At 40.2% G+C, this 24,941-nt stretch overlaps 3 protein-coding genes across 7 annotated transcripts in view; 1 reads left to right on the top strand and 2 right to left on the bottom strand.

Moving 5' to 3' along the window:
- Window positions 1-3,120: 3,120 nt before the first annotated feature.
- LOC148892278 (lysozyme g-like) lies at window positions 3,121-10,260 on the top strand. Its single transcript, XM_089007283.1, has 6 exons — window positions 3,121-3,258; window positions 3,860-3,916; window positions 3,989-4,063; window positions 4,317-4,513; window positions 9,793-9,931; window positions 10,001-10,260. Exons 2-6 carry the CDS (start codon window positions 3,913-3,915, stop codon window positions 10,135-10,137), a joined length of 552 nt encoding a protein of 183 aa, XP_088863409.1. The 5' UTR covers window positions 3,121-3,258; window positions 3,860-3,912; the 3' UTR covers window positions 10,138-10,260.
- Window positions 10,261-10,388: 128 nt separating this feature from the next.
- On the bottom strand, window positions 10,389-16,427 carry LOC148892277 (uncharacterized). 2 transcript variants are annotated; one of them, XM_089007281.1, is made up of 6 exons: window positions 16,282-16,427; window positions 14,839-15,023; window positions 14,619-14,758; window positions 13,410-13,505; window positions 13,072-13,240; window positions 10,389-11,912 (listed from the first exon to the last, which is right to left on the bottom strand). In XM_089007281.1, the coding sequence occupies exons 2-6, from the start codon at window positions 15,017-15,019 to the stop codon at window positions 11,743-11,745; spliced, it is 756 nt and encodes a 251-aa protein (XP_088863407.1). In that variant the 5' UTR covers window positions 15,020-15,023; window positions 16,282-16,427; the 3' UTR covers window positions 10,389-11,742. The 2 variants fall into 2 exon arrangements, with proteins under 2 accessions (XP_088863407.1, XP_088863408.1); XM_089007282.1 differs by having other exon boundaries at window positions 13,410-13,502; window positions 16,282-16,426.
- A 4,501-nt stretch (window positions 16,428-20,928) lies between these two features.
- evi5l (ecotropic viral integration site 5 like) overlaps window positions 20,929-24,941 on the bottom strand; it is a 30,965-nt gene continuing 26,952 nt past the window's right edge. For all 4 annotated transcript variants that reach the window (XM_089007276.1, XM_089007277.1, XM_089007278.1 and 1 more), the window contains one exon: window positions 20,929-24,223. In XM_089007276.1, the coding sequence (XP_088863402.1) occupies window positions 23,915-24,223 (309 nt within the window). In that variant the 3' untranslated portion in view covers window positions 20,929-23,914. The remainder of the gene's footprint in view (window positions 24,224-24,941) is intronic.

The following is a 24,941-nucleotide window of genomic DNA, read 5'->3' as shown; positions in this document are numbered from 1 at the left end:
CTATGAGAATCATCAACATGATGAATGATAATGTGATGCCTCAGTTTCGTAAAACCTTACAAGTCAAAGCAACAGGTGTCAATTAAGAGCCATCAATGACCATCACAAATGTAAATAAAGTGACTTTATTATATAGTGCAGTGTATTTCTTTCATTACAATACAATAGCACATTTATTATACATCGGATAAGGTAGGTTGTGTGTAGTTTTAAGGCTTATTTAGTTGAAAAGTATATTTTATCGAAACCCGGGAATGGATTATTCCCATTTTAATGGTTTCCTATGGGATTTTTTTTTAGATACACACTTTTCGCCTTACACTCTGTCTGGGAACCAATTAAGTTTGTAAGTTGAGGTCTCACTTTATTTGTCATAAATACTGGCTAACTAGCTAACTATTTGCGATCTATTAGCTATTTAGCTAACTAGCTGGCTAGCGCTGCTGGCTAGCTCGCTATTAGCTATCTCGCTGGCTAGCGCTGCTGGCTAGCACACTATTAGCTATCTATCTAGCTAAAGAGATTAGCTATCTCGCTGGCTATCTATCTAGCTAGTGAGATTAGCTATCTCACTAGATATCGATTAGCTATTAGCTATCTATTAGTTAGCTACCAAGCTTTCTATCTATTTGAGTTACTCCGGGTTGAGGCGCACCTGCATATAAGGCGTACTTATTTCCTGTCAATCGATGAAAAGGTTTCTTCAGCCGATGTACCATTCCTGTACGACTGAGAGCTTACACAGAGGTATTTCCTTTCAATGTTTCAAATATTTTGAAAGTCTTCACTTCCTGTGTTTAATTTTATCACTGTACGTTCTTCATTTCGCTCTGCGGATGGAGTTAGCTGTTGTGTATTAAAATGCTTTTTGGTTTGTGTGAAGCAAAAGCTTCATTGATTAAGAAGTGTGCAATTTAATTAAAAGCTGCCTTGCCTATGATGATGAACCAGGTGTACAGGTAATTGTTTAAAGGACAACCGACGTCTCCGGACAAGTTGTGTCCATAATTTGTAAAATGGCTTCAAATGATTTCTGCTGAGCGTATTTTAAAAGGATTCCACCGCATATAGCTATATTTTATATTTTAAGACTCGCGCTGAATATTCAGGAAGTCTTGTTTTTGAGTTGGTGACGAGTCCGTACGTGAAGTCACTAAAGGACCTCCCCCTGACGGAAAAAAGACACATTGTAGCAGTCCTTCAATCACGTCAATGTATTTTGCTGTATTTATTGGTCTGAAAACCTTGTGTTGCACCCAAAAGCCGCCAGAAGAGGGTGTCCAAGCTCCATATAAGGAATTTATCAGCCTGTGGAAACGGTGGTGGCCACAGGAGGTTGCCATTTTGTGCCTCTTTTCTGGTGGTCCGTTTCTCCCCAATGTTGCCTCAAAATGGCATGGAATAAATTCTTTACTTGATTGTAAACATGTATGCTTTCCTCTTCAGAACTATTTGAATCATATTCATAACTGGATGTGTAACAAGAAAGCATATTCTCCGAATCTGAAGCCATTGTTTTGATTCTCCAGAAATGCAAGACGTCTTGGCGTGACGTCACGAATTGGGGGTGGGACTTTCTGAAAATGCCCAATTCGCAGCTCAATTTTTTGCAGATTTTGGGCACTTTAAGTCATTTTCATTGGTGTTTTGCATTTGAATAAAAATATCATACTGCATGTTTTGGGTATTTTAGATGCTATAAAACCTTTTTCTGATGTCACTTAAGAAACAAAAAAGTGATGTCGGTTGTCCTTTAAAGGACTTTTATATATTTGCATCTTACAGTAGTTGACATACACGCAATCTGTTCTGTCTGAGAGTTTCCACAATCCCTCCCATTTATCTGAAACACAAAGACAACAATGTATTCACACGGTTACAATGATTAGAGTGCCACCCAGTTATACAAGCAAACATACTTGGATTACTCATTGTTCGGGTGAGGCAATGTCTCACACCCTAAAAGGAAAATAAATTCTCATGAAACATTGCATTGCAAATATAGAAGCTTGCTTTTGTTTCTCACGCATGATTTTCCAACTCATTTCTCTTGTCATACTTTAATTTACTTTAATACACTACTTACTTTAATCTGAAACTTACTTTAATTACTTTAATTACACTTGCACAAATCATGTTTCTTTAAATGACAACATAATCCAGCTATGCGGCTGTCAAATGTAAAAATGTAATACTCTATGTCATCCCGACATTTTTGGTGTTTTTTCATGAAAGGTTAGTAGTCTGACTTCATTAAGACAGTATGCGGGGGACACCCTGAACAGGTTGCCAGCCAATCGGAGGGCACACTGAAACAAACAACCATTCGTGCTCACACTCACACTTTGGAGTATTCAATCAGTTTCCCGTGCATGCTTCTTGGAATGCGGGAGGAAACCGGAGTACCCCGAGAAAACCCACGTGGGGCCTGGGGACAACATGCAAATTCCACACACGAAGGCCGGAGCTGGAATTGAACTCTGTACTGCTGGGCTGTGAATTTGGAGTGCTAACAACTCATCTAACGTGCTGCCCATTACGCTTTCATTCCTGTAATATTTTTACAAAGTGTAAACGTATGACTTTAACTCATCTTTTTTTCTGAAAAGTTTCACTAGACAAAATTACTGTCATAAAAAACTATAGCTGACAGTACATATATTTTCTGGTAAAGGGAAAATACAAGGATCATAACATTTGAATCAATCATTGGGCATGAACATTTGGGAAATCCCCACGGGGAACCTGTGTCACATCTCGTCGCCGTCCTGAGCGCGCCCCGCCCCTCCTGTCACCTCCTCCGCTGCTCCCTGGAGACGGCCCCTCCCATCACCACTCACCTGGCTCCCACAGCTGATTGTGCCTTCTGACTATATCGACCGTTCGCTCTTTTCCATCTTCGTCGGAGTATTCAGAAAGCTACCCTCGCGACTTCCCTGCCGTCAGGGCTGCACTATTCTTTTGTCCTCACTCAGCTCCTTTGGTGTTGTTTTGGCATATGTGTCTCAGTCTCAGACTTTTCTTGGTTCACGAGTATCTGTCTCGCCGTGTACTTTGGATCCGAACTCCCCGCTTTCCCTCGTCACTTGAGTCCTGCATCCAAGCCTCAAGAGACATAACACTGGATGAAAAAAGAAAGGAGTTAACAAATGCAAACCGAAACACGGGAAGTAAGAATAGGGGAAGTACTGACGATTAAAGGAGTCAAAGGAAAAGAAAACCCATTCAACACCAACTAGCTTCATCGTCAAGACGCAGGTATGTATCTGCTCACCCGCAGAAAAACCTATCCTGTGACTGGAAAGTGTTCGTGAGAGTTTTCAAAGGCGCTTATTAATGAAATATATTATTATTATTAGTAGTAGTAGTATGTGTCTTTCTGTTAGACTTCGACATCACAACATTGAAGACAGTTTGTTGAGACATTTATCGAACAAAAAAAATCTCAAAGCAATTAAAATGTCAAATTTGAATATGTCCCGTGTTTTCTGTACAGGTTTAGCTCGTTTCTTGAAAAGGAAATGACATTCTTAAAAAACAACTCCAAATCATTCGGAAAAGCTAATACTGTGTATTTCCTAAATATATGTAACTGTAAATTGTTTTCGAGTTTTGAAAGGTGCTGGTAGTCACGAGTTTTCTGTGAAGGTTTAGCTCGTTTCTTGGAAGAGAAATAGAAAAAGAAAGCGAAAGGACATTCTTCAACAAAAAGCACTCCAACTCACCCGGAAAAAAAAAAGATATTTTCTAAAACTGCTAACACATGCTTCAAAACTTCAATCCTTTCCCACCTAAGGAGCTTTAATGCCAGTTTTCTACCGTTACTCTGACAATTATGATTTTGTTTTACATTACGCAGCAAAACGAAACTATCTTTTTACGACTGGAGGCGTTCGCACATTGACGAGGACGATGGGTGAGCGTGGCTTTTTTTAAGTTGCTTTTACCTCTTGTGATCGATCGATATTGAAGATGAAATGACGTTTAGGTTTCGGGGACATCATGAAGGTTGACACAAACGGAGCATCTTCGAGAACAGCGTCACAAGACGGGCTGGAAGGCGGTAAACAGTCACTTTTACTACCTTGATTTCGAAACGGTGGAAGTTTCACTCTCTCAAAACACACGCACAGACAGACACACACACACACACAAAAGAGACCACTCCTTTTTCAAACAAATGCAGTCAGACATACAGGGGGAAAATGGCGTTTTGTGTTTGCTGTTATCACCCCTTTTTGGACAGAATCAATTTTTGCTGGCCCAAAACTAAACGTTACCATCCCCACCCCTGGGTGGTGTCTCTCCCTTTGAAGGGGTGGCAGCGTCCTATACCATGGCACTAACAGATTTCAGCAGAATGAATAATTACAAGGCCATCATTCGGAAAGTAGGAGAGCGAAAGGGGATTGATCCAGCTATCATAGCTGGGATCATTTCCAGAGAATCCAGAGCTGGAAATGTGCTGGTGAATGGCTGGGGAGACAACGGCAACGCGTGGGGACTCATGCAGGTCAGTAGCGGATGCTATAATAATGACGTAGAATAACTTTAAGTGATTTTTCGGTGTTCTAAGATGTACCCAGATTCTCGCTCAAATTCCGTTGACTCTAATGAGGACATGCTTGAACGAAAATGAACGTACAGACGTTCACCTACTTACGAGCATTCATGTCACAAACAGCGGTACATACAAACATTTTTTGTAGGTACAGAGATACATACCTCAGCTTACAAACTCAATTGGTTCCCAGAAAGTGTCTGTCTTTAAGGCGAAAAGTGTGTATCCCAAAAAATTAAATCCCATAGGAAACCATTAAAATTAGAATAATTAATTCCCAGGTCCCCATAAGACATAATTTTCTATTAAATTTAAAACAGATTCTTCGGCGTCTACTTCCGCCTTCGTCAGAGTGTCCACTCCTCACGAGTGGACACTCTGACGAAGGCGGAAGTAGACGCCGAAACGTGTCAGGTATTTGAACACCGACAATACATTGTCTGAAATTTAATAGAAAAGTATGTTTTATGGGGACGAAGAATTATTCTAATTTTAATGCGGAAGTAGACGCCGAAACGTGTCAGGTATTTGAACACCGACAATACACTGGCTGTAAGATAAGAATCTGTTTTAAATTAGATATCAGGTAGACAGGATGTACTTAATACAACTATAATTTTCTATTACATAAGCCTTAAAACTACACAATAAATGAAATGTATTATTATTATTATTATTATTATAAAGTCTCATATCGATATCGGTTATATTGATAGTACTGCTTATTACGATACTAATTCTATGAACGCAAGGAGAAAATTTGCATGCCGCAGGATCGGATATATCGATAGTCCGGTTATATTGATATTTTTTCCGACTCCCGAGAATATCGATATAACGAGACTTTACTGTATACATTATTTTATGTATAATAAATGTGCTATTGTATTGTAATAAAAGAAATAAACCGTCCTGCATAATAAAGTTGTTTTATTTACATTTGTGATGGTCGTTGATGTAGTTGCCTCTTGACGATATCCGAGTGAAGTTGCCGTGCTTTCTCAGCGATAATACCCTCACTCGCACTGTCCCCTGCGAGCTGCTTTTTGTTAATCCAAATCAACTGTTAGGGTAATTCGCCATACAAACATGTCTAAACATCGCTCTGTAATCTTTGTTTACATTTTGAACTTCCTCGTATGTCATATCCTGCCTTCCTTTACACGATGTCGCACTTTTATTACGTCACATCCTGTCGCGTCATTGCTATGCACCGCATAAATACTCCTGCAGCCCGTTCATCTCTCTCTCTCGCCATGCGCTCCCTCCTCCGCGACACTACAATGCCCGTGCTCTCCAAATTAAATCAACTTTCTGTTCAAGTCCTGGCTCCCTGATGATTTAACCATCGATCTCCATCAACACCCGTTGAAGCAATGAACCAAGGGCGAACGATAAAAAATAACCCAACATCAACAGTTTTTCAACCTCTTCTATTGCCTGAGCCTGTTGCTTAGACAACACAGAAACACCCTTAGCCACACGTAGCAATGGTCGACTTAGCGTACTGGGATGCTAAGTCACACAAACGCACACCTCGTTCGTGTGGTAGGGTTTTCTTCGGTCCCATAATGGCAAAAGTACTCCATTCGATAACAAACAACGTCTGTACTCACAGGCGGTGTGGAAAAGTAGTCCGCCAGCCACCTGTGTGGTTTGTTTCGTCCGCCGAAAACTAGTTTATATGCCAAGATTATATTCTTGTGAATGTAATCTTCGTAAGGTTCGTTAGCTAAAGCGTTAGTAAGCCGAGGTGTCACTGCATATCAAAAAATGTTCAATGTCCCAAGTGCAGTTTCTCTTTGATTGTGATGTGCCCAGAATTGCATTAGTCATTCATCCACAAACACAGCAATTGCCCCTACTATCTTCTTACTGCTCCCTACATTCCTGTCCGCACACGAGTTTGAAGCCCTCCACCTCAGCGTGTGTTGTGTCCGGAATGATCACCGACAGCCGTGTTTCCGTGAGGAGCAGAAAACTGGTTTCACAGTACTCCATCTGATGTTCCGTTAGCGCCGCTAGCTCATCGATCTTGTTCGGGAGCGATCTCACATTCCGTGTCTCACGTGATCTCACGTGTGCGAGTGATTTCCCTGTTCACAGGAGTCACAAAAAAGTCAAACATAATGGAGATGAGCAGAAATAAAGATGCTCCTACCCGTAGGTTTCAAGGACAAAAATACACAAAACATTATCGGACAAATATATAAACAAAAGAGTAGGGTGGAAAGGGACTCAGTGTTAGGAGCTGCTGTAGAGGCATACTACACAATGCTGCTTAAAAAAAAATGTATCGAGTTCATACATATCTTTATAGAGCATGTATTTTATTAAATATTTATTTCTCAGTACAAACCAATACAGGTTACTTATAAAAGCCTTAAACATATTTAAATAAACCTTAAACATACTTATATAAGCCTTAAAGGACAACCGACATCTCCGGACAAGTTGTGTCCATAATTTGTAAAATGGCTTCAAATGACTTCTACTGGCCGTATTTTAATAAGATTCCACCGCATATAGCTACATTTTACGTTTTTAAGACTCGCTCTGAATATTCAGGAAGTCTTGTTTTTGAGTTGGTGACGAGTCCGTACGTGACGTCACTAAAGGACCTCCCACTGACGGAAAAAAGACACATTGTAGCAGCCCTTCAATCACGTCAATGTATTTTGCTGTACATGTTTGGTCTGAGAACCGCGTTGCACCCAAAAGCCGCCAGAAGAGGGCATCCAAGCTCCATATAAGGAATTTATCAGCCTGTGGAAGCGGAGGTTGGCCACTGGAGGTCGCAATTTTGTGCCTCCTTTTTTTTTGAGTGAGAGATTTTCCCCCAATGTTGCCTCAAAATGGCACATATAATTCTTTAATCCAGGCATGGGCAAACTACGGCCCGTTAGGTTTTTTAATCCGGCCCGCCAAACCTGCCCAAATTATAGTAAAAACAGTGTCTGAAACTCATGACAAAAAATCACAACTAATCACATTAAAAAGCATTGTCACAGTGTATAAAGTTTTTTTTTTTTTTAATCAAGAACGTACCTATTACAAATGCTACCTTGCTTAATTTATGATAAATGTGCATGGCTAGATTTTGCTGCAGTAGTTGATTGTCATTGTGGTGCACAATGCAACGTTTGCATTGCTTCCTACGAGCCACTTAAGCCCCTTTCATAAGTCTCACGTACACTTTACAGTCACGGTTTAATGTAAATTTACGTTTTGTAGCGTCACATATGTTGTTAGCTTCTTTTGAATCTTTCTTCTGGGCTGAGGTTCTGTGCATCTATTTTGGAAAATGACATGCAATTGCACGACTTTATAACGCTTGCGAAAGAAGCAGGCTTCTGATTGGCTGCCGTGCCGAGTATGCAAATTTCACTGCAGGTAGCCTATGTCTGTGTGCTCGGCGACGGTACACGTTTACTGTTTGCGCGTGAAGGCGAGGGCGTCAGTGAGGAGTTTGTTGAGCGCGCGGTCAGGACAAACCATCTATGATTTGGCGGAATTTAACACAAGTAGGTATTATTGAGCTTGAATATTTCGTTGTGTAAGAATGTTTTGAATGTTGAAAGTGATTCCATTTTTCAATAAATGTTGATTTCTTTAACTTTGCCCCTTCATGAAAACTTATTAAAAACAGGCGCAATCTTGATGAATCACAGTGCATATGTTATTTTAATCTATTTCCATTTCCAAGTATCTGCGAAATAGTATGTAAACGCCATATTCCTTGAGACAAATTTATTAACTGATCAGGGATATTTTTCACATTTGAAAGACAGTTAATAAATTGGGTTCTTACTGTGCTATGAGGTTTGTACACACTACATTTAAAGGACAACCGGCACCATTTTTTTGTGTTTCCCACTGACATCAGAAAAACGTTTTATAGCATCTAAAATACCCAAAACAGGCAGGCTGATATTTTTAGTTAAATGAAAAACACAAATAAAAATTATTTCAAAATGAATCCGGAAATGGCAAGTTTCAGAAGGTCCCGCCCCCCTGTTCGTGACGTCATGCCAAGACGTCTTGCCTTGCTCGAGAATCAAAACAATGGCTTCAGATTCGGAGAAGATGCTTTCTTGTTACTCATCCAGTTATGAATATGATTCAAATAGTTCTGAAGAGGAAAGCATAAATGTTTGCAATTGATTCAAGGAGTCCTCCCATATCAATTCGAGCCATCAATGACAGCAATGTAGCACCCAGAAAATGCAGAAGATTGCGCCCAAGCGCCGTTGGAAATGGGCTGATTTGTCAGCTGGGAATTTGTGTCGGCGAATATCAAATAGTTGTCTTGTTGCAACACACAACGATTCACCATGGCGTTATTTATGTGTTTTCCTTCTAATTTCGCCACCAACACGGATCAACATGAAGTTTTCAGACCAAACAAAGTAGCCAAAATGCATTGTGTGTCGCTTTCTCGGTCAGGGGCGGTCCAAACGTGATGTCACATGGGGATCGTCATCAACTCAAACAAGGCTTTGTGAATATTCAGCGCAAGTCTTAGAACGTAAACTATAGCTATATGCTGTGGAATCTTTGTAAAATACGCTCAGTCAAAGTCATTTGAAGTAATTTTATAAATTATGGACATAACCTGTGCGGAGGCGTCGGTTGTGCTTTAATGCTTTAGGTTTAGTATTTCCGGCCCAAACACTCCCTCCAAATGCTCCTGGCCCGGCCCCTCTGTCAAATTTTAGAACCCAATGCGAGTCAAAAAGTTTGCCCACCCCTGCTTTAATCGATTGCAAACATGCATGCTTTCCTCTTCAGAACTATTTGAATCATATTCATAACTGGCGGTGTAACAACAAATCATATTATCCGAATCTGAAACCATTGTTTTGATTCTCCAGCCATGCAAGACGTCTTGGCGTGATGTCACGAAAGGGGGGCGAGACTTTCTGAAAATGCCCAATTCGCAGCTCAATTTTTTGCAGATTTTGGACACTTTAAGTCATTTTTATTGGTGTTTTGCATTTGAATAAAAATATCATACTTTTGGGTATTTTAGATGCTATAAAACGTTTTTCTGATGTCAGTTAAAAAACAAAAAAGTGCCGTCGGTTGCCCTTTAAACATACATTCCATATAAAATACGTGTAGCACTGCTCGAAACGTATGTCGTTCGTAAATTGGGGAGTGTCTGTCCATTTGAAATCCTAATGGGAATTTCTGTTGCGGTCATCTGCACTCGACTTGATTATGCGCAGGTTGATAAAAATTATCACAACCCAAAAGGCGGCTGGAAAAGCGAGGAACACGTGCTCCAAGGCACGTACATCTTGATCGATTTCATCCATCAGATCAAGAGCAAGTTCCCGAGTTGGAGTGCAGAGCAGCAACTCAAAGGTTTGTTTGTTCAATCTGACGTGACACAAGCGCCATCCTTTGCTCTCACTTTGCATTCAACTTTTGCAGGAGGGATAGCGGCCTATAACATTGGCGTGCGAGGTGTCCAAACGTATGAGGGGATGGACGTGGGCACGACCGGAGACGATTACTCCAGTGACGTCGTTGCCAGAGCACAGTGGTACAAAACCCGAGGAGGCATTTAATGATTCGGTGGTGAAAAGGCCTCGTTAAGCTGGAATAAACTCAAGTCAAAGAGGCACTGTGTTTCTGTCTTTTTCTTGACTAAGTCTAGCAAATTGTGAAAATAAACTTTTCAATCATCTAGACTTGGAGTTGTCTGTTGTGTGTTCAGTGTGCAAAATGTTCTGTGGGATTTTTCATGGTGAAGATTAACATGTTTAGGTCTGAATATGGCTCAAAGATCACCATTTTTGTCTGTTGTCTCAGTGGTACAAGAGTGGTCCATCGATGAAAAAAAAGAGTTAGTCTTTTTAGAAGAGAACTAAAAAGAGTAAGGTCGCTGATAAAGCTTTTTGGATGAGGAGCGAAACGTCCGACACCTTCAAAGAAGTACAGGTGACGGCTGAAGAAACCTTTTCATCGATGTCAGAGATGTTTGTTCAGACACCGTGAACAAAGGCTCGAACACAGGAAGATAAAACGTCCATAAAACAACAGAGCGTAGACATTTTAATAGATTGTCAATTCCATGAACTAAGAGATTTGTAACCTGGCTAATGAACTCCTCCTGTGAAGAAGTAACAAGTCCTAAATTAGTCCAAGGCCAAATCTCCTACCTGAGGATGACAGTTAAAAGGACAACCGACGTCTCCGGACAAGTTGTGTCCATAATTTGTAAAATCACTTCAAATGACTTCTACTGAGCGTATTTTAATAAGATTCCACCGCATATAGCTATATTTTACGTTTTAAGACTCGCACTGAATATTCAGGAAGTCTTGTTTTTGAGTTGGTGACGAGTCCGTACGTGACGTCACTAAAGGACCGCCCTTTACCGTAAAAGAGACGCATTGTAGCGGTCCTTCCATCATGTCAATGTATTTTGCTGTTCCTGTTTGGTGTGGGGACCTCCTGTTGCACCCAAAAGCCGCCAGGAGGCCAGAAGAGGGCATCCAAGCGCCACATATGGAATTTATCAGCGTGTGGAAACGGAGGTGGCCACAGGAGGTCGCCATTTTGTGCCTCTTTTTTTGGGTGAGAGATTTTCCCCCAATGTTGCCTCAAAATGGCAAAAATAAATTCTCTAATCGATTGCAAACATGTATGCTTTCCTCATGTATGTTTTGCATTTGACTAAAAATATCATACTGCGTGTTTTGGGTATTTTAGATGCTATAAAACGTTTTTCTGGTGTCAGTTAAAAAACAAAAAAAGTGACGTCGGTTGTCCTTTAACAGGTTCTGTCTGTTCACCTCAGATTGACCCCAGATTTTCTGTGCTTCCATTGTGGGCCTTGTGTTCGGACGGCATGAAACGTTTAAATATGATAACTTCCATTCTGTCTATTCTCTATCAATCAATCGCCATTTTTGTTTCAGTTCAATTCTCAACGGACAAATGTTAAAACTATTCATAGATGAAGATTTCATCGAAATTGCCAATTTGAAATATTTACCATGACGACTCCAAATAACGGTCAACTGGTTACCCCGTCGGCCTCACAATTCAGAGGTTATAGGTTTGAAAATGACTTCTTGGAAGGACTCAACTCAACATGAAGCCAATGAGGTACCCAAGTTCAGTAGGCAGGACAAATTGGGTCCCATTGGGATGTAACCTGGTTTGTGTCAACGATGGGCGCAGTGGTGCTGCCATAGGTCCACAGGCTCCTGGAAGCTGAAGAGGCAGCGAGGACAGCGGTGGGGCCAGTCGCCTCGGTGCTTGCGGGTGTGCGTGATGAGGTTGGAGCTCTGACTGAAGCATCTGCCGCATATGTGACACATGTGGGGCTTCTCTCCTGAGACGCAAAGTATCATCATCATCATTTGCTATAAAATTCACTTCAGGGATGATACCAAATGTATCGGGGACATTTAAAAAGACAATTTAACTCATTCACTGCCAGACATGTGCAAAAAATGTGTGCACTCCAGTGCCACAGTTTTTGTCATTTTCACTCAAATTGCAGGACCCACACACATATTGAGTTTTAGGGCACCATAAACATTCAATTCAGCGTAAGAAACCTTAAGCTATCTTCTTTCATCAGAAAAGAAGAGTAAATTCCTCAGTTAAATGGGTTTGAAGTTATGACAGTGGCTGTCAAAAATACAATGCAAGACAGACAGTACATATTGGTTTATATAGCGCTTTAATAACAGCTGAAGCTGCAACAAAGTGCTAACAAGGAAAAAAGAGAAATACTGCCCCCTTGTGGAAGGGGGAAAAAAAACATTGCCAGAGGTCTGGCCAGCATTTTATCGGCACCCCAGCAAGAAAAAAAAACTGGAACGAATTCGGGAATGGCGCTCTGTCATATTTCCAATTCTTGAACAAATTTGGGAATGGCAGGGAATGATTTAAATAAATACATAAAATAAAAAAATAAAGTAGTTTCTCAACAAATAAAAATAAGAATAAATAAATAACAACCCATTAATTAATTGGATAGATGATTAAAATCAACAAATGAATCAGTATTTGTTGATTAATTGCTTGATTAATTAATAAATACATAAATCTCCATATCCTTCGCTTCTCCGTCATCTTTGACCTTCATTTCTCCAGTTTGGCCTCAGCAACCAAGTAGTGGTGACCTTTAAGTATCTCTTCCTCAAAGACTTGACGAATTATCAGATAGTTCGTTCTACGTCATAACATTCAATGCAGCATTGTTAGTCTTATACGCTCTTTGTTAGTCAGAAAAAAAGTTAAATGGGTCTGGAGTTATACGAGCTCAAAATGGGGGCGGCTGTACAAAATACAATACAATACATAGATCTTGATTTATATATCGTTTTAATAACAGCTGAAGCTGGAACAAAGCACTAACATGGACAAAAGCCAAATGCTGCCCCCTCGTGGAATGGAAAAAAACATTGACAGAGGTCTGACCAGCGCTTTTTCAGAATAAATTGCGAAATGGCAGCGAATGAGTTAACAGGCCGCAGACTCACCCGTGTGTATGAAAGTGTGCTTCTTCATGTCGGACTTTTGGTGGAAGCGCTTGCTGCAATACTGGCAGGCGTAGGGCCGCGTGTCGGAATGTATGAGCAGGTGAGTGGACAACGTGGAAGAACGTTTAAACACTTTCCCACACACGCTGCAGCCAAATTCTTTACCATCCTGAAACACAAAACACATTTCATGTCATTTTCTTGTCCTGTTTGGTCAACGTGGTCTGATGTGCGCTTAATTTTTCTTACGACCATGTAAAGTGAATTTGTTTAGAAGTAGATCTATTATTTTAAGATAATTGCTAACAATGTGCCACAGGAAACAACTCATGACTGACCTTTCCCTTGCAGGATTCACCATTTGTTGCGTACGATGTGATTCCATGACACTTGTGTGAATGGCGCTTAAAGCTGGACAAATGGGTAAATACCTGCTAAAAATAAATCCAGTGACACCTCGGTTTACGAACCCCTTGGCTTACGAACTTTTCGGTTTACGAACGTTACATTTGGCATACAAACTATTTTTCAGGATACACACATAGCTGCCATAATGAGTGATGTGTCGTTCACGAACGAGGCCTTTCTCCTAACAAGAAAATGGTGGCCGACTGTTTTGTCCTCTATTCACCGCCCCCAGTCTTGGGTTAAAGTCACTTGATTGGTCAAGAACGCAGCAGTGAGGGGGTGCGGGTTACAGAGAGAGAGAGGGTGAGGCCGTTCTCCCAAAAACAAAATGGCGTCTTCGGTTAAAGCCACGTGATTGGTCAAGAACGTAGCAGTGAGGGGGGGGGGGTTAAACATTAACACACACACACGAAAGGGAGACGACAGAGCTTGAAACAAAAAAAAACAAAAGTGAAAAAAAAAACAAAAGTGAAATGGTGAGAAAATGGTGAGAAAACAGTGACATTTGGACTCGTATCAACTTTGATAGTTCAAAAGCAGAGTGTAGACTGGAAGGTTAAAATATGCCATCAATCATGCTCCACAAATAACCCGCGCAATCCATCTGTACACTTGACTAAACAGAACACAATTGATGAGGAAAAAGGTAAAATTATCGCAGAGAAAGCACCTCCAAGGGATCATTCATCAAGATTGTGAAAGAAGAAGGCTACGTTCCTCATCAAGTGTTTAATGCTGATGAAACGGGCCACTGCATTTCATCAAGCCATCAACGACCATCACAAAGGTCAATAAAACGACTTTATTATACAGTACAGTTTATTTCTTTAATTATAATGCCACAGCACATTTATTATCCATAAAATAAGGTATATTTTGTGTATTTTAAGGCTCAGAAAATTAGAAAGTAGAAAATTATGTTTTATGGGGACCTGGGAACGGATTATTCTCATTTTAATTGTTTCCTATGGGAAATTACTTTTTGGTTTACACACTTTTTGCCTTACTCACTCTGTCTGGGAACCAATTAAGTTCGTAAGCCAAGGTATCACTGTACATAAAAAATTAAGAATATACATTAGTGAGCGAATATTGATTAGTTGAACATGTTTGTATTATAATGGATGAAATGAGCATACTTTGCAACAGAGTGGACATTTTTGCCCATGAGAAATCATCTTTGCTTCGTGGGAGTCTCGCTGATGATGAAAGACGCCCTTTCTGGAGGATTTTTGGGTGTCTGAATTCCGGTGATGACCAGGCCACTTTTCAACTTTATCTAAGAGGAGTTAAGAAATACGATTTGAATATCTTAAAATGATGGTACTTAACTGAAATTCTGATGGCATTGATTACTACCTTCAGGGCATTGAACCGGCTGCAGAGAATCGAAGGCGACTGTGTCAACACCCTGTGGTGCAGCTGTGGCATCCCACAGGGAAGAATCTCGGGGCCTCCTTTCATGTTTGACGACGCCCATTCTCTGTTCTGACTGAAGGGGGTGCAGTCCTCCTCTTTTCACCAAAAACGAACGAGGCATCACTCTGGAGGAAGGACAGGCCAAAATTGATCCCAAATGCAACAGTGCTGATTAACTCATTCGCAAATTCAGTCGGATTTTGTCTTTTCTTGCTTGGGTGCCGATAAGGCGCTGGCAATGGCCTCTCGCAATGTTTTTTCCGTTGATGATAACCGATTGAATACTGGAGTACTCCGAAGATTTACAAGCCCCATCGCCTTCCCAGCTACACTCCAAAAACACTCAAAACGGAATCTTTATAATTGCAATCAAATTGTAACAGAATAAAATCACATTTGTATGAATACAATTCAAGATAAAATTAATACAAATACCATTATTTTTAACTCATTCACTGCCATTCCCGAATTTATTTGGCAATTGAAAATATGACACATAGCGCCATTCTCGGGTTTTGTTTTTTTCTTGCTTGGGGTGCTGATAAAGCGCTGGTCAGACCTCTGGTAATATATTACCCTTCAACAAGGGGGCAGCATTTGACTTTTGTACATGTTATAATAATAATACATTTCATTTATAAGCGCCTTTCAAAACTCTCAAGGACACTTTACAGTCACGGGATATTTTTTCTGCGGGTGAGCAGCGGCAGCCACACGCGGCAGCGTTCACGCAATCCGGAAGGCTTATCTAAGTATGTATAAGGATTGGAAAGTAACCTGTATTGGTTTGTACCGACAAATAAACACTTCATAAAATATATGCTCTGTAAAGATATGTACATGTACAACTGGAGAAAATACTACATATGTTACTAGAATTTTTTTTACGTATCGTTGTTTGTAACTGGAATGTTCGTAAGTAGGGGAGTGTCTTTGCTTATCTATCTATCTATCTATCTATGTTAGCGCTTTGTTACAGCTTCAGCTGTTTTTAAAGCGCTATATAAATCAATATGTATGTATTGTATTGCATTTTGTACAGCTGCCCCCATTTCAAGCTTAGATAACTCCTGACCCATATAACTTGGGATTTTTTTTTCCTGAGGAAAGAAGAGTCTATAGTTTCTAATGCTGTATTGAATGTTTATGTAGTCCTAAAATTCAATATTCTGTGGGTCCTACAATTTGAGTGAAAATGACAAAAACCCTGGCACTGAAGTGGAGACATTTTTGCACATCATCTGGCAGTGAATGAGTTGACGGTAACAACACAGACAAAAAAATAAAATTACATTTCATCTTTTATAATTTCTTATATTTTCTCACCTTGACCGATTTCTTCCTTAGATAACATGAGTAAACAATTGTTTGTTGAAAACTTACCAGAAATGAAGGTCACCTCACCCGTGAAGCATAAACTTGTAAAATAAGCAAGCGAATGAAGGTAAAATGAGGTCACTGTCTTTGGTGGATTTCTAAAGCTCTCATGAGAAGGAAACGCTTTCATCTGTGACGTGCCAACCGCACTGCTTCCTCACACCAACACCACATTGTGCACATTCCTGTCAAAGCAGAAATCTGGTCATTTACAAGAGAAAAGGATGTTGAAGAGTTGCATAGGTACAAAAATAGTGAAAATCTGGTCCATTTTGAATATTTTCCATCCACTTCAAAGTCAACAAAGACCTGATTGGTAGATGTCTGAAAAATTACTTTCAGCAATTTTCCTGTGGTGTGGAGTGTGATCCCCCTCACCAATCTTCTTGGATAAGTCGGGTCTGAGAATCAGAAATGTCCGTTCAATGTTTACAAATTCAACAAGTGGAGCTTTACAAACAAGCTTCAACCCCTCCCACCCCCACTAGATCCTTTATAGTTTATACTCTTTCCATTTTCAGGCACTCTAGTTACTCTGTGGCACCATGCCGGCTCCCACAGGTGAGTCTTGGTATTTCAACAGACATCTGGATTTTGGGGTGAGGGAACTCAAATCATATTTCCCCATTCAAATCAATAGAAATGCCAATAATCGGTTCCACCAGACTGAAAATGACGCATAACAATGTTTTTTTAAATGTGTTATTTGAGGAGAGAATAGAGATCAACATGATCAGAGTCCCTTGTTGTTTTATTATTGACTTAAAAATTGCTGAACCTTAAAATTCAGACCAACTAATTTCTATATTCTTGTGGCCGGTCTGGTCTGCTAATAGTGGAGGGGTTTCCATGGTTTTCATAGCATCTCAACTCTTAAAATGACAATGTGTTAACATTTTGAAGCTGTTATTTTGTGATAAAATGTCTATATATTGTTGCTTTCAATGATATACAGTGTAAGAAGCATAATTTTTAGACATTTAAAAAAATATATTACTAATACAGTAAAGTCTCGTTATATCGATATCGGTTATATCGATAGTACTGCTTATTACGATACTATTTCTATGAACACAAGGTGAAAATTTACATGCCGCAGGATCGGATATATGATAGTCCGGTTATATCGATATTTTTTCCGACTCCCGAGAATATCGATATAACGAGACTTTACTGTATATTGTTTTTTTTTTTCTCATGTAAGACTGCAATTTCTTGATGGTGAATATTTTTTTAATCATTTTTGAAGTTGCAGCATTTTTTTATTTCAAATTTTGGCATTTGGTTGCTTTCGTAGATGCAATAGGACACAAGCAAGTGTTCGCAAAAGGTGCAACGTTAAAGTTTTATTTAGTATTGTTTATGGGATACAGAACACGGAAATGTCTTTCTTTATAGTACGAGACTTTAGTTGTATTAAACGTATCCGATAAGTAAGTCGGTCGAAATGGGAGAAGGGACGGAGTAGGATGATGTAAAACGTTTGACACCACATAGAGAACACGGTGCCATTGCATTGTTACCTTGATGGCCAAAGTCTTGCTACATCAGGTGTTCAAACGGAACAAGGTGTGGAGGGTGGATGGAAATGTACGTCATGGCACGTGACTGATGTATGATCAGGATGGGAAAAACAGATGGGATGGCACAGTAGTCCAAAAGATGCAATAATAAAGCAAGTATCATCCAGTATTCAGAAAAAAAAAGTTTGTCACAGTAGTTGAAGTCCCATCAGAGCACCGTCACTTTAGAGCAGAGCTGTACTGATTTACAGAATTCAGAAGTCCTCAAAGACAACGAAAATGAGTTTATTATCGTAGAAATGTTGATTTCAGTACCGGGTTCTTCATCAAAAACGTTTCTTCCCCCTCCATTCACTGTAAGCGATATGTGGCAAATCATTTTGTATTTCACTATTTGAACTGAGCTATTGAAATAGTTTTCTACAAAATTCATATTCATTGATATACGAATTCAAGTGACTGAAATCAAACTTGACTCAAAAGTAAACATTTGGAAAACCTCTGGTTAGCTTGTCCACCACAAAGGGACCATGTTGATTGCTAGCTTAGCTTCACTTTCTAATCGCTAGATACTGTAGCTAGCTAGCCTCTATGCGTCTTAGTCGCTCGTTAAAGACATTGTGTAAATAAAACACAAGACCAATGACAGATGTACGTGCGTTGTTTAGCATTTGAGGTAAAAAAAATAATACAATGACATTATTTCTGTCGCGAAAAATAAAAGCTCGCTCGCGCCTCATTAAACAAATGTTGATCTTGAATTGCATTGAAACAGTTTAGTTGGCACATACACACAGTAAACAAAGGATAACTCCATACAAGAAGATCAGATTTGAGAAAGTTGAGATGGGTATGAAACAGCATACCTGTCAATGTATAAGTTTTCCCTGTATTTTATCCATTTTTAAAAATAATTTCAAATAATGTACGCCGTACTATAACTTTTATACGGGGGGAAAAATGCGAACCAATCTTACACAGAGCATTTTGGCTCAAATCCAGTTGGTCTCAACTGCTGGTAGCCAACGACAATCCTGCCGCCGATCGCTACTATTGTCACGGGAAACCAGCAAAAGTCGTATATTTTTTTTTTTATTCGTTGCGTACGGTCGGATTGATAAAAGCATAATGTGCACGTGTTGAAAGTTGTCTGCATTTCCGCTTGTCTTCGGGTTTTTTTTTTAATCATTTCTAATAATGTACGGCGTACTGCAACTTTTATACAGGAATTGTAATCATTCATAAGTGACTGTAAAGTGACCTTGAGAGTTTTGAAAGGTGCTTATAAATGAAATGTATTGATATTGATAAGGGCAGCTATTAGCCAAGGTTGACAAGTACGCTACAGTAACTGAAAAACAACCTTTGGATTTGACTTAAATCGATACTCAAGTACTGTCTGACACGATTGATTGAAATGCGGTTTACAGCAACAGTATTTTCCCCTATTAATTCATTCACTGCATTTCACGAATGTATTCGGGAATTGAAAATATGACATAGAGCGCCATTCCCGAATTTGTTCAGGTTTTGTTTTTTCTTGTTTAGGTGCCGATAACGTGCTGGCCATGGCCTCTGGCTATGTTTTTTACTTTCCACAAGGGGGCAGCATATCGCTTTTTTTTCCATTTTAGCGCTTTGTTCCAGCCTCAGCTGTTGTTAAAGCGCTATATAAACCAATATGTATGTATTGCATTGTATTTTGGACAGCCACCCTCATTTCAAGCTTATATAATTCCAGATGCATATCATTTAGGAATTAACACATTTTTTCTGATGAAATAAGAGAGTCTAAAGTTTCTTACGCTGCATTGAATATTTATGTAGTCCCAAAACTCAATATTGATGGGTCATGGAATTCAAGTGGCAATGAAAAAAACCCTGGCACTGGAGTGGACACATTTTAGCACGTCTGGCAGTGAATGAGTTAAAAATGACATCTGTTCCACATAATTTGTGAATTCTCTGTCGACCCACAATCAAAAGCATAAAATCTCAGCCTCCACAGTGTGGTTTAGCTTAAGAAACAGAAGGAAGTTGGACAACATTGCTAACACTGATTCCAATGGCGGGGAGGGGGGGGTCGTCTTGTGACACACAACGATGACCACAAAATGACTGTTATGTGCAACGGTACGCTTGGTTATACGACATCCTCTAAAGTTTTTTGACGCGATTACGGGAAGATCCAATTTTTTTATCTCTCCTGCGGACGGATAATGACATATAGAGGAAAACTATACATGAAAGAAACAATAGATGTCTGTACTTTTTTTTCTGTGTAGTGCAAAAAGCAGAATGTAGGACAACCCTGTATCTCTTCAGTCTTGACTCAAAAGCGATGGTTTGATTTTCAATATGAATAACAGATTTTTTTAAAGGTATGCGGATACAGTGTTTAAAATTTAAACGGTCCACCAGTAGGCCTGTTTGATATGCAAAAATAGGCTTAATGGTCGCATCCATTTCCACATGTTGTCAATAAATGCAGCGATTTGACGATGAGAGAGTAACAATGCTAATGTTATGATGTAGCATCCTGGTGTGCAGGAATGAAAAACTGTCAAACATGGAAGGATCTCACCTTAAATCAGAGTCAGGCAACACTCGTTCGTGGTGGCACTCGTTTTGGAGCGGGCACGGGAGGGGGCGGCGTGGGGGGGGGAGGCCTCTGTCGGTAGCTCAAACACACTTGATTGTAAAAATGATATCAAAATAAATTACATAACATATACATTATTTGAAAATACAAAAAAAAAACAATTTGGCAATGTTGAGTTACTTCCTTTTTTTGTCGCACTCTGAACGTTCCGTAAAAAGTTGAACACTGTGAAAATGGAGGTGATGAGTACATGGATGGTATTTGAGTGATGTGAGGATGTTACTTTGCACCCTTGGCCTGTTTTGATGAGCGTGAGAGCCGCTCCTCAAGCACGGCTGATAGACCTTTTGTTGTGAAGGCGCCAACGTCATTCTCAAAGATTCAATCAAGAAGTTTGATATGGTCTTCCAGCTCATCTCACATCATCAATACATTTTAGATGGTGCGGCCTTGCAGTCTACTTTCTCTGTTGGGTTTGGATATGTGCTGCAATCCCGGACAGCTTTTCCAATTCCAGAGCTTCAAACAGGTAAAGTATCTCACAAAAGGAGTGTGTTATTTACCGTACATTTTTGAAAATATTTCCCTTTTCTTCCTCAATGGGACTACACCAGGGGTGTCAAAGTCATTTTTGCCGCGGGCCACATTGTAATTATGGTTTCCTCTCGAGGGCCGTTATGAATTTGGGGAAGCCATTAGAATGTTTAAATCCCTTCAAATATTACATATAGAGCACACAGCAAATTAATGAATAACTCGTTTTCAAATCTGAAGTCAAGAATAATGACTTTTATTGCGGTTGACATCCAAAAATATGAAATTTTGGCTCAGATTTTAGCAATCATCATGGAATTTAACAAGTTTGATTTGCTTTCGCGGGCCGAAAAAAATGATGTGGCGGGCCGGATTTGGCCCGCGGGCCTTGACTTTGACACCTGTAGACTACACTGAAAAAAAAACCTACACTTTGCTACAATGTACCATATTTTCCGGTATATAAGGCGCACCGGGGTATTAGGCGCACCCCCCGATGAATGGTGTACAGACACTCCCCTACATACGAACAACGGTACATACAAATATTTTTGCGGGTATGTGGAAAAATGTTCGGCCAGAGACGCTATAAATTAGATATTGTATTGCGCATCTTTTTCCGAGTAGTGCTTCTTTCCGCCGCTAATACCGATGTGAGGCGCTGTGAAAGCTCGCCCAGTATCCACCCCACATTCCTATGCCCAGTTCGTCGCAGTGCCCGAGTATGTAAACGTATTTCCGGGGTGCTAAGAACTTTGACAATAGTACAAACCAAACCCAGTTACTTGTACAATCCTTAAATATACTTTTAAATAGATAGCTTAGACATATTTATATAAGCCTTAAAGGACAACCGACGCCTCCAGACAAGTTGTGTCCATAATTTGTCAAATCACTTTAAATTACTTCTACTGAGTGCATTTTGCAGATATTCCACCGCATATAGCTATATTTTACGTTTTAAGACTTGCGCTGAATATTCAGGAAGTCTTGTTTTCGAGTTGATGACGATGCTTGACGTGACATCACATTCTGAACGCCCCTGACTGAGAAAGTGACACACAATGCATTTTGGGTACTTTTCTTCGTCTGAAAACACTGTGTTGATTGCAAAATTAGAAGGAAAACACATAAATAACGCGATGGTGAATCGTTGTATGTTGCACCAAGACTACTATTTGATACTAGTTGAAACAAATTCCCAGCAGTGTAATGATCTGGTTGGCGACCAACGGGTGGCGCTGTCATCCCCGCCTGCACCTGCACAGCTGCTGGTCGTTTCCAATCAGTGACACTCAAAAGGCCACCTGGCACGGCCATTTGGTGATTGTTAAATGTCATTGAATGCTGTTGAACACATTGTATGCTGTTGGATGCAATTGCATGCACTGTGTGCAGTGCATGTGTTTCTTTAATCTTGGCAGACTTTTAATCGTGGTTTTCTTTTGATACGTTGTATTTTTTCCATTCAGATGATTTTGATGTTTTACATTTTGTTCCTGCTGACTTTATTTTAATACAATATCACAAATACAACTTCCTGCTCCCTCCTGCCTGCTTTTTGGGATCCGCACCCGCCATCACCACCTTGCAAAACGTGACAAGCAGACAAATAAGCCAATTTCCAACGGAGCTTGGGCGCCATCTTGTGCATTTTCTGGGACGCTACATTGGAGTCCTGACGGCTCGAATTGATACGGGAGGACTTTTTTAATCGATTGCAAACATTTATGCTTTCCTCTTCAGAACTATTTGAATGATATTCATAACTGGATGAGCAACAAGAAAGCATCTTCTCTGAATGTGAAGCCATTGTTTTGATCCTAGAGCAATGCAAAACGTCCCGGTGTGACATCACAAACAAGGGGGCGGGACCTTCTGAAACTCAGCATCTCTGAGGTCATTTTGAAGTAGTTCTGGGACACTTTCACTCATTTTTATGGGTGTTTTGCATTTGACTAAAAATACCAGCCTGTGTGTTTTGGGTATTTTAGGTGCTATAAAACGTTTTTCTGATGTCAGTTAGGAAACCAAAAAATGGTGTCGGTTGTCCTTTAAACATACATTCTGTTCAAAATTTAGCATTGAAGCAATTTATGAACAAATTAAAGGCGAAGCGTGAACTTTTGAAGAAAATCAAGACTTTTAGGACCGCCTTAAACACCGGAAAATACGGTGAATAACTTATAAAAGAGTGTCTATTTATTGTTGGTTTAAAATGACAAAAACCATAGCTCCAATCTCCTCGCGACACAATCACAATAAAGGACTAAGCAACAACTCAGCTGGACGCCATGACCGGCAATTCTGAGGCAAAATGCACGGATTTTTCAGTGTATAAGCAGGACCCAAAAGCCTTGATTTTCTTCAAAAGGCGACCCTGCACTTTATACGCTGGTGCGCCTTATGTGGGATGTAATATTCAGTCACAAAAGGTCTTTCATCAGCCATATATTCCTGTAGAAGAAGTAGTGCGTTGTCATGCGGAATATACGTAACCTCAGCCTCTACTTATAATATGGTGTGCCTTATATATGGAAAACTTTTACAAACATATCATTCATTGAAGGTGCGCCATACAATCCTGAGTGCATTATACGTATACGGAAAAGGTTAGAAAATACACCATTCATTGGGGTTATGCCTTGTACGCCGGTGTGCCTTATACACCGGAAAATACGGTACTGTTAGAATTATTTTCATATTTTAATTTTTTTCTTCCTTTTATGCAGGAGACTAAACTTCAAATGAGTGGGAGATTAAATAGCTTTTTGTTTGTTTTATCTTAGCCAAATTGATGATGACTGTGAAGACTTCTCAGCCAAAAGCTATGCATGGACTACTTTGCATTTTTCAAGAAGCGTACTGTAATTTCTTTGGCGATGTCCCATGAGAGGGTATTTATGAAATATTTACAAAAACGAGAGGGATGCACTCACTTTGGTGAAATACTCTTACCATCGTAACCGACCAGTGCTCATCAGTTCTCCATGGCTTCTGCGCACACCATGCTGCCGTACAGCTGCGGAGGATCCGGGTGCGTCCGCTCCTCCGCCTCGCTGTCCGTGCTGCCTTCGCTGTCCAGGCGGGTGGAGGGGTGACAGGGGCCCGGTATGGCCGGGTAAAGGGTGTTAGGGGGCAGCGGGCTGTGGAGGAGGTCCTCGTCAGAGCTTAGGTAGTCACCCTCAACAGAGGCGGGGCTGGCCAGGCAAAGATCCTGGTAGTTGGAGGGCATGCTGGTGAGCCTGGAACCGGGGGCCCCGGCCTTCTGAGCTCGCAATAGCCTGATCTGCAAATGTCAAGAGGACGTCACACTTTTATAATCAACATGCCTCTCATTAGCCTAACACAATGGATTTTATATATTTATTCATGTACGGTATAGCTGTCAATAATATTTCTTTCTATCGCCAGCATAAAATTGAAACCAGAGTATACCAAGCATGGGTGTCAAAGTCAAGGCCCGGGGGCAGAATGTGGCCCGTCATATCATTACATTCGGCCCGCGAGAGCAAATAAAACGTGTGAAATTCCATGACGGTTGCTAAAGTCCCAACAAAAATTTCAAATTGTCGCATGTAAAACACAATAACAGTGACTATTCCTGACTTCAGATTTGAAAACTAGTTATTCATTCATTCACTGCCATTCCTGAATTCATTCAGGAATTGAAAAGCATGACATGGAGCGCCATTTTAGATTTTACTTTACTTGCAGGGGGGGGTGTCAATACAGGGCTGGTCAGCCCTCTGACAATGTTTTCCCTCCCACAAGGGGGCAGCATTTGACTTTTGTACAGCTACCCCAGGTTTTTTTTTTTTTGTTTAGGTGCCGATAAAGTGTTGGCCACGGCCTCTGGCTATATTTTTTACTTTCCACAAGGGGGCAGCATTTCCATTTTTCCATTTTAGTGCTTTTTTTCCAGCCTCAGCTGTTGTTAAAGCACTATATAAACCAATATGTATGTATTGCATTGTATTTTGGACAGCCACCCTCATTTCAAGCTT

This window comes from Hippocampus bargibanti, linkage group LG10, assembly GCF_051943395.1.
Source record: "Hippocampus bargibanti isolate YZ-2025 linkage group LG10, ASM5194339v1, whole genome shotgun sequence".
Classification (NCBI taxonomy): Eukaryota; Metazoa; Chordata; class Actinopteri; order Syngnathiformes; family Syngnathidae; genus Hippocampus; species Hippocampus bargibanti.
Note: the sequence above shows the minus strand (reverse complement) of the source record. Positions and strands in the feature narration are given on the sequence as shown.